Source organism: Myotis brandtii, unplaced genomic scaffold, assembly GCF_000412655.1.
Source record: "Myotis brandtii unplaced genomic scaffold, ASM41265v1 scaffold596, whole genome shotgun sequence".
Classification (NCBI taxonomy): Eukaryota; Metazoa; Chordata; class Mammalia; order Chiroptera; family Vespertilionidae; genus Myotis; species Myotis brandtii.
In genome coordinates, this window is record NW_005370250.1 from 1,663,394 (window position 1) to 1,674,009 (window position 10,616).

General features: G+C 38.3%; 1 protein-coding gene across 9 annotated transcripts in view; it reads left to right on the forward strand.

Moving 5' to 3' along the window:
- The window catches only part of MEIS2 (Meis homeobox 2), a 205,229-nt gene that overhangs the window by 135,881 nt on the left and 58,732 nt on the right, over window positions 1-10,616 (forward strand). For all 9 annotated transcript variants that reach the window (XM_005879354.2, XM_005879355.2, XM_005879357.2 and 6 more), the window contains one exon: window positions 8,215-8,291. In XM_005879354.2, the coding sequence (XP_005879416.1) occupies window positions 8,215-8,291 (77 nt within the window). The remainder of the gene's footprint in view (window positions 1-8,214; window positions 8,292-10,616) is intronic.

Below are 10,616 nucleotides of genomic sequence, written 5' to 3' on the forward strand. Positions count from 1 at the left end.
AAATTCTGACTCCTTTCTGCAAGTGTTTTCTAATTTGATCTGATTTTTGGAAGTTTAAAAGTAGAATGAGTGTTAATGGTATCTGACCTTCACTTAATTTCATCACTCCTGCCCACATGAACGCCCTCTGTACCTTTAGAACATGTGTACAAAATATTTCTCCTTGCAGATGCAAAAAAATGTTTCTCCTTTGTCCTAAGACACTTAGTTTTTTCCTTTCAGCCACTGGTTTCATAGAAATTCCTCTCCTTTTTTTTTTTAACCTATATCTTTTTTTTCTTTTTTTTAAATTTCTTTATTGGTTAAGGTATTACCTATATCTTGATAATAATAAATTTAATAACTGTTCTTAAAAATCTCTGTACAGTAATCCATTAGGCTCACTCAGTATTCCTTTAGCCTATCTGCAGAGATGTGTGTTTTTCTTTACTCTTTTTAATGAGTTCTTCCTACCCTGATTCTAAATATCACCCAAACATGCTAATCTCTTAGGGTCTGCCTATTACTAAAATCTCTCAAACCTCTTCTGATTTTAAAAGATGTGATTGTTATAATTCAATCTGCTTCCATGTGAACTCAAATGGAAATGAATTTCCTGAAATAGCCACATTTCTTCCTCTCAAATATACATCTGGCATTTAAAAAAAAACAACAACCCAACTAACTAATTTGAATCTGAAATATTGGTTTTGCTGACACCAAACATCTGGATGAAAAGTGAAAAATCCAGTAGATGTTTCCACATATCCAAATATTGTGTTGGAAAACAGTTAAATGACTGTCTGAATTTTTCCATTTTTATCTGGATATTTATTCATCATATACAAGGCACTATCAGCTCTTTCTAAGAGGAAACTATCAATTTCAGAAATGATGCATTCACAAACAAGTATTATTCCTATTATAGAAGAAACACTGTGTTAAGTGCTGTAGGGAGTTCAAAGTTAGTCTTCAACTTTGTCCTCAAATGACTTGGCAGTGGGGCTTATCATACATGTGCACATATATACATAAATAACTATGTGGAGTGAATGAAAGCACAAGAGAGGAGGAGAGAAAACATTGTGGAATTTGTGGGTGGGGGGGAGCAACTACTTCTGGTGGGGAGGGTTTGGACTGGCCGTGATGGACATGCCAGAATCATGGAAATAGAAGGCACTGTGGTGATCACACAATTTTTGACACATACTTTTCATCAGCAGTTGAGAATGTTACCAAAAATCAAAGAACCCTAAATTAGTCAGATGATTGCAACAACTTTTGTGTCATGTTATATTATCACGGCCTTTGGTTTCTGTAAGGGTTTTGAATCTAAGTGTGTTTCTCGGGTATTTTCGTCAGTTAACTTACATTCATCTCCCTTAAGATTTTAACTTTACACAAGAAACATACTGAAATTTACTCTCTATATGGTTATTTTAAGAAACATTATAAATACTACCTTATATTTTACTTTTCTAATTTAGATACAAAATGTTCACAATCCTATATGCATTGTATGCTTAAAAACTCTATCTTCCAAGTTAGGTGTTTTGTTTGTTTGTTTTGTTTTGTTTTGTTTTGTTTTGAATCTGTTGGGATCACAACTCTAAGAAACTTTATTTTTAGTCCCAAATTCTCAAGATTTTTGCCATGCTTGATCAGAGTCTGTAGGTATAGATTAAGCCAGAATGGTTCATTTCATTCCTCTTTCCCTCTTCCTCCTTCTCATTTTCCTCCTCATCATCATCCTTCTTTTCTTTTCTTTTATAACAATAATCAGTCATTTTTAGCTAAAGGCAGGAAAGGAATAAGCTGAGAAAATTCCAGGTAATCTAAATTGTGCCATGTATATTAGGACTAATTTATTGGCTCAAGTAAGTGGTTTTAGGTAAAGCTGGATCCAAGTGCAGAAATGATATCAGGGATTTATTCTCTATATCAGGGGTCCTCAAACTACGGCCCGCGGGCCACATGCAAATACAAATATTGTATTTGTTCCCGTTTTGTTTTTTTACTTCAAAATAAGATATGTGCAGTGTGCATAGGAATTTGTTCATAGTTTTTTTTTAAAACTATAGTCCGGCCCTCCAACGGTCTGAGGGACAGTGAACTGGCCCCCTGTTTAAAAAGTTTGAGGACCCCTGCTGTAGGCGCCTGGGTCCCTTGGCCACCCCTGAGCACATTCTGAAAGTAAAATCAGGGTACTATTACCAAAAGCAAAGGGAAATGCTTCTTCAGTGAGAAACATAATGTTTGAGGGGGAAAGCCCTCCATAAGTGTCAGGGGAGCAGGTGGTTGTCTCAGCGCTCATCACTGCCTATTTCTACAATCTGGCATATGTGACTTAACTTTTTAAATCTTGGTTTCCTTGCCTACATAAATTAGGTCCCAGGCCAAGGTTCCCTCTAAAGACCTTTTGACTCTAATACTTTGTGCTTCTGATCGCAAGAGCTAGAGACAAGGAGAAGACACCCAGAAAATGCAAAGATTTACCAATACTAACACAACGCAAGAGATACATCATAGTGCCTGTAGAAGTACTTCAGGCATGAACAGGAAGTTAGCTTGGCACTAGAAGAGCGAAGGGTTTTGAGTGCATCCTGAGGAGTGATTAGAAACTCAAATAACTTGAGAGGGTGTTTGTGTGTGTGTGTGAGTAAGATTCAGAATTAACCATCACAAACTTATTGTTGTAATCTGTATAGATATTTTATAACCCATGCATAGCTTCGTTAATCTCTTAAATTTACTGTTGTAGCAACGAGGTCTTGTTAAAGTCGACAGAATCACTGACAAAGCTTTAATGAGCACTTATGTCTCTTCCCCCCTCCTGTTCTTTCTACATACACTTAGAGACACTGCAACAGAGTAGGGAGGAAATACAAAAGTTTTAAAACCCAAGATTTTACCTTTAGGAAGTTACACTTAGTAAAGATATTTAAATACTCCAAATATGAGAATATGATGGGTTCAAAATATCTTAATCTTTCTTGTTTTCTTCAAATTTCATTTGTAGTATACATTCTAGTCATAGCATAGGAATTTTATTAAATCCAGCACCATGGAATACATTTGACATTCCAGAAATCAGGGTCCTCATCTCCTTGTACCTGCTCAGTAAGCATGGCCCTAAAGCAATGAGTGATATTTGCCCAGTATGGTTCCTTGTCCATCTGAGGGAAATTGCATAGAGGGTTTTTTACACAAGAAACATACTGAAATTTACTCTCAGGGGCATCCTCAAAATCAAGGTCACCTGGATTAACTGTATAAAATATATGGTATCTTGGAGGGGAGTGAAGAAAAAGAAGAGGTACTCATAATACTCAGCTTCCAAGTATTTGCTCAAACTAAGCTCCTTCCCAACAAGCTACTCAATCATTTGTCTTAATGATTATATTACATCACCACAGGATTAATTTGACAGGTCGCACATTGTTCTTCAAAGAGTTTATCTAGTAGATGTTATAGACCAGCACCTAAGTCCAACTCAGAGGGTAGGGCAGTAACTTAAGAGGCAAGACTTACCCTAGCGACATCCTACTTTTAAAAATATCCAGTGAGCCCGGCCAGCATGGCTCAGAAGTTGAGCGTTGACCTATGAACCAGGAGGTCAGGGTTCAATTTCTGGTCAAGGCACATGCCCGGGTTGCAGGCTCCATCCCCAATTGATGTTTCTATCTCCCTCTCCCTTCCTCTCTGAAATAAATATAAAAATATTTTTAAAAATAACAAATAAAAATAAAAACATCCAGTGAAAGAGAATATCTCATTGCACAAAAATGTTAAATTGCTATTTTTTTTAAAAAAAAACTGTGGAATATATAAATTATTTACAATGACAATAAATTAACTATATTTTTAAAATTTATATTGGATTTTTAAAAAAATGTTAAAAGCAATACACATGCAGAGAAAATATGAGGATATAAACAAAAAGTAAAAGCCTCCACCCCTATGCTCTACACATCATGGGCCATTATTCAGTGTGTATTTTTTCTAGATCTTTTCCTTGCACTACAACTGTAGATATGTGTATGTTAAATTTTATTTATTTGTTTGTATCTTTATCTGTTTACCTAGTCTATGAATTGGTAATACTTAGAGTTCTACAGTTTGCTTTTTTCACTCAACAATATATGGGGATACCTTTTCATGAACACCTCACATTTTATTTAACTGTGATCCAGTTGAAAGAATTTAGGGTATTCCCAATTTTTTATCCTTCCAAATACTATCTTTTACAATTTATTTTGTACTTCTCACTCATGAGATGATTAAAAGTATCACTTGAAATATTTTTATATGTCAGCATAAATTTTTTCAACATGGAATAAAATTTATGATAAATCGGTTCCACTTTGGAAATCATTGGAGAAGGGTTAATCACAAACAAAAATCACCATTAAGTGGTTTCACCCAAACACTGTTGCACTGATGTATTATAAGGATACTAGAGGCCCAGTGCATGAAATTTGTGCAAGAGTAGGCCTTCCTTCCCCCGGCGGCCGGCACCGCCTTCCCTCTGGCACCCGGGACCCGGGCTTCCCTCCAACAGCCAGCTTTGTCCAGAAGGTCATTTGGAAGGATATCCAGTCTAATTAGCATACTACACTTTTATTATTATAGATTATAGATCTAATTCCAGGCACTTGCTAAACCAAGTTAACCCTAAAAGGGGCGAGCTGGGGGTAAAGAAGAAGGCCTAAGGTCAGTGTTTCCATTTTAGCTGAAGTAACATCATTAATAACATTGTATAAGCTTCAGCTGTACAGCATTATACTTTGATATCTGTATAGACTCTAGCATGCTCACCACCAGAAATCCAGTTTCCATTCATCACTATATATTTGATCCCCTTTACCCACCCAAAGTCAGTATCTTGAATAAAAATAATATCTACTTTCAAATGAGTCTTTAAAAAGGCAACTAAAATTATTTTCTATCTGCACTGAGTCATGTCTTACCAACTTTTTGAACAGTTGTCCGTTATTCAGAGTAAGAGGATCTTTGTGAATCACGTTTTCTGTTCAACAGTGGCCTTAGAGTTATGTAGGGATATGAAAAGCTTTGACCTATGCAGGTTCTTTCTTGACGAAGGGAATCATCATCATCGCTATTGTGTTACACTGTGTGTTCTTATGAGTAAGTTGAGCCACCTTGGGGCCACCGGACCAGAGTGGGTTGGCCCCCAACAGCGAATAGACTAAACTATAGCTTTAGTCCAAGAATATGGAAACTGACAACAAATTACTGCTTGTGGTCTACTTCCAGTTTTCAAGTGCAAACATACCAAAGTTTATTTTAAACTTGAGCCAGTCAGACATTTAGTAATATACATCAAAGGAGAGTGAAGGCTTCCCATGTTTATTATTTCAATATGATGTCTGTTCTAATAAAGTCGAAAAATGCATATGATAGACCATGGAGTAGACATTCTCTAGTTCCACAGTTTGGCCTTAAAAATATACATATATTTGTAAATTAATCCAAAACACATTGCCGTGATCCCAGTTCCCCTGAAAGCTGATTGTTCCCCATCCCTTTTTTAATTTTAGAAGTGGAGTGGCTGTCTGCCAGAACACTTGCAGATCAACCGGCCACTTCATGTGTAAAAGGGCCACAGCATCATGAATGTTCAAAAACCACAGGCTGCCATGTAAATAAGTTAAACTTATCATGGTCTTCCCTATTAATTAAACACAAAAGCCATCTGTGCAAGGTGAATTTTGGTAAGGACCCAATTTTTTTAATGATTGTGAGTGGAATTTGAAAATACTTTCCTAGTGAAAGTGCCGCTCAGGGATTCCCAAGATAAAATGCGCTGTTTATGTAATTTTGTGGTCATTTGACTAAATTTCTAATAAAACAGTGGAAAGAATTCTTTTTAGTCAATCAGAATTCAGAGTCATACTTGGATGAGTTGGCTCTCTAGTGACATCACCTTTTTACCCTTCTCTGTCCTTAGCTTCCTAAGCCCTTATGCCATCTACACCTTTTCTGTGTATGTGTGTAAGTATGTGTATTTGTGCGCTCTCTCTCTCTCTCTCTCTCTCTCTCTCTCTCTCTCACACACACACACACACACATCCTCCCCCCCCACGCACACACACCCAACCCACATTTTGTCAGAACTGTCTTGGGCAAATGCATCACAACAGTGAGCAAGACTAAACACCCAAAAAAGAAAACACTGCATAGAGAAACACCACGCGGATGACAGTACCAATTCAGAGCTATACACTCAGGTGATGAGCCCTTATTTTCATTTTTGTTATTTGTAGAAAGGATTGCCCTGGGGCAGATAACCTATAAACCTAGGCTTTCAAAATCTTTGAAGGGCAAAAAGTCAAAAGGTGCTCCTCACTTGGATTTGGCAGGAAAAACCAGGACAAGAAGGACTTGGGGATTTTTTGTTGTTGATGGTGTCCTTTTCGCCCCAACCTGTGTTTTCAGTCAATTAAAATTTGTACCCTAGGCCTTTTCCAGTTTGAAGCCACCCCAGCGTCTGTGATGAGCAATCCTACTTGTTTGTGCAGTCATTCATTATCTCCATTACCAAAAGGAGCATAGAGGACAATTACATTGTTTGGACGAATCAGGGTGTTAGGAGGAGTATTTGTCATGGTGGCAGAGTACAGCACCTGACAGGCAACGATTGATGGCCAGTCATGAGTGTGAGTGGCCAAAGCAGCCTCATAGGATGCAAATTACTGACTGTGGATTCCAATTTATCCTGTTCATTTTTCTTGCCCGTGCTGAAGACCATTAGTGGTTTTTGAAGCAGTGAAGGGGTCATTACTAATGTGGGTAGGCTCAAAGCAGGAGGGGGAAGGAGGGGAAAAGCCTTCTGTAATTACACAGCTTTCAGGAACAGGCTGGCGGCCCTCGCCAAAAAAGTGTCAACACCTCACAATCAGAAAAATTTATTTTCATTTTATGCTTAACCCATATTAACTCAACATTATCATCTTTCTTTGTTAACATTTGCAGAATATTAAAAGCCTGGCTTCTATAGGAATACAAATCTAGTTAACCCCTTTTGCTATAGAAGGAATTTTGTTTAACCTACTGGCATTTGGGTTTGCTAATGAGTACTTGAGCACGTTTTGGATAATGCACACTATTGTAGAAGATGAAATACCTGAAGAATAAAAATCTTAGATGACTGGAACACTGTCTCTCTCCAGCACTGGAATGATTAGAATGCTCTGAATGGAATACTCTGTTGTCCCTAATGTCACCCTCTCGCAATATTGGTGGGAAATATTTATTACTAAATATTTCTCATTTGTAAACCACTGTGATATGTTGGATAAAAGTTTACTCTTTTGTTTCAGAAAACCAGTGAGTTTAGAGCAGGAACCTATTTAACAGCCATGTTTTAGAATTATGTCCGCGCCAGTACACTGTCCCAACCTACATGTGCGGCTCTACAATTACAGTCCTTGGTTTCAGAATGGCAGAGGGAAGTGGTTTGATGATGGTTCATTATAAATGTTGGTCAATTGTGATGAAAAGTAAAGAATTAAAAAATAAAACCTATGGCTTCATTCTCTCATTGCCACACTTTAAGGAACAATGTAAAATGTCTGTAGAAGCATTGCACATAAGTGGCTCCTTTTGATGTGTGGTCATCATGTGTGATCCTGTTAACCCAGAGCAGTAACCAGTGAAAATGAAAGCATCTCCCACTGTCCCTCCAACGAGCGAACATAAATACCCTGTCAGTAAACTCTGTCGTAATTGAATCAGCTGCCATGGCTTCCAAGAACTGTTGTGATCATATACTATCTCACTTTCCAAACTTTGACTGTCAATAACCTCAAAGTAACTAGGGAATAATGATTAAATTAAGCCATATCACAGAGATAACATAGAGGGAGGGCTTCCCATAGGTTTTCTAGGAAGCAACCTAAAACAGGCCCCAAACTAGTACCCTTAGGGTAGGTGAAGTGATTGTCGATAATCAAAATTCCAACATCATCACAGAAGTGCCGCGCATCCCTGGCTGATGACAGACACTGAGTCGCTGAAGCACCCTGTTGTCACTGCTGGCCCCCCGAGTGTGGTTTCTGGATCCCTGTCCCACGTTCTCCACACATGATAAAAATAAATTAAAAAGCTGCGATTAGGAAAATCAAGCCCGTAGACTTAAAGAAATCATTCTTAGAAGCAAGTGACTTTCTCAACTTCTGATGCATCTTTTAAAACATTTGTTTTTTTCATTAGCATCCGTACCCTTCCGAAGAGCAGAAGAAACAGTTAGCGCAAGACACGGGACTTACAATTCTCCAAGTAAACAACTGGTGAGTGACCCCACAATCAATGTCTTTCTCCCGTGGCTAAAATGAGATTTCTAAATAATTGTTTTCTTTTTTGTTTCTGAAACCAGTGAAATTGAGGAGGATAATGTCTGTGTTTGTACCCTGAGGTGTGAAAGTTGTGCGTAGGGAGAGGAAAAGATAACTAGGTCAATGGTTTTTGTAAGATTGATCCCTCCCCTTTGTCTCTCTCCCTCTTTCTTTCCTTTCCTCCTCTCTTGCTCTTCCTCTCCCCCCTCACTTTTCCCATCTCTGATGCTTTACAATTCTTGAATTGAACCACAAATTCTGGTCAGGTCATTCTTACTGAAAATAGTGTGTGTGTGTGTGTGTGTGTGTGTGTGTGTGTGTGTGTGTGTGTGTGTTTGGGTTTGTGTGTGTGTGCAGTCCTCATGGAGTTATCAGTTCTGTGAGGGTTTCTTTTGTCTAGGCTTTGGGGAGTGATGCAGATGCCCACTCTTTTCTATCTCCTCGTAGAAATTTATTTACCCTAATTTTTTTTTAAGACAAGAAAAAAAAATTTCCCATTCTGAGCTTTGTGATCTGACAGATTACTTCTGTGGTGGCGCATGGACCATTCCTCTTTGTATGTGGCTTAGAGGGTAACTGAGGAAAAGGAGGGGCAGAGGATTAAATAAAATGATCACAGTGGCCAAGAAATGATATAGGAATTACTTATCAAAATACTGGCCCAGGTTTTATCAGCAGCTTAATTTTGTTCAGTACATTCTTGGGGTGATGTTCAGATTAATTGAACTGACAGTTCTCTTTCAAAATTCAGGGAAAGTATTTGCACGGATTTCAGGCCTTATACAAACTTAATTACATGGAACTCCATTTTATCATTCTAATTCCATGTAGCAGAGGTTGTATTTACAAATGAGAAGTCTCTGCCTTTATTCACAGCTTTCCTTAATATATTTATCAAAGCAGGTTCATTTACAAAGTGCTCTATCTGTGGGATACAGGCAGGCAGACATTAACAAAGCTTTTAGGTTTATCAGGCTCGCTGCCTGATGAGCTACCCGAGGGTCAATTGATTTTGTGGTTCTGTGATTCATTTTTTTCTCATTTTTCCAGGATCACAATGAGAGACATGCTTGGAGAATTAGCCAGTTTGTCTGCCTTATCTGTCAGGCAATTTTTTTTTTCCCAGGGAAGTCAAGCTACTTAAATTGGCCACAGGAACTGCCGTTATCTGACTTTAATGCACCCTATAGTGTGGATAGCATTTCAATTACACCAGTAACCAAAGCTTAGCTGCAGCCCTTTTCATGCCTAGTGCTGTACAGAAAGTGATGTGCCTACCTACAGAAGCAGAAAATTGAGTTGCCTTGCTTCTGTCAGGGTGATTAATGCAGAAATAAACTGCTAACCTGAAGAGAAAGGCAGAAAGAAAGGATAGACAATACAGACTTGAATTCACTTTAATTTTCTTCTAAAGATTGGAACTATGTACATTTAAAGATACCCTTTAGACCAAACACTTGGAATAAAGGCTATAATCTCCAGACACGGAGGTGTATGTGATTATACGTTGATAGGAGCCTCGTAGTGTAGATACATATATGTCAACATATATTTTCTCATTTATGTTCCTACCTAGCACAAGCTATCAGTGCTTTAAAACAATCAAAGAAATGCATTCTGTGTTACCTATAGGAGACTCACTTGCCCTGCACATTATTTGATCACCGACTGATTCCCAAACCAGGCCACTTTAGATACACCGATCCTTGATGAAGTTAATGTTGCTTGAGAATCACAAGTTTTGTAAATGTAGGGCAAGATGAGGGAGGTTGTGGTGAGACTTGGGGGGAGGAATGAACTATTTCTACATTGATGTTTGACCTTGACATTTGATCTTGCTCTTTTTGAAACTGCTGTTGTGTATCATCTCTTTCCTGGACTTTTTTATATAGTCATTACACTTGAAGAGTGAGGAGGCTAAACCCCTGAGTCTAAAGATGAGCGTTTCTCACAATTAGACAGCTGCTCGGAGCCTGCAAAGAGCATCCTTGTTTTCTGAACTCCGCTGAGCCCCTAGGCACGCTCTGGAGTTCAGTCGGTGTGACAGTTTAGGTTTCCTGTTTCTCTATTAACTGAGCCACATTTGCCGCCGAATGCCAAGGGTTAGGATGTGACAGTCTACTGCACGGGATACTTTCCATAATACGGCATAAACGTTGACACCTACATCTTCCCAAAATAATTCCATCTTCCAGGGTTGGGGGCAGGAAGGAGGGGGGTAAGAGATCAACCGAAGGACTTATATGCATGCATATAAGCATAACTAATGGACATAAGACA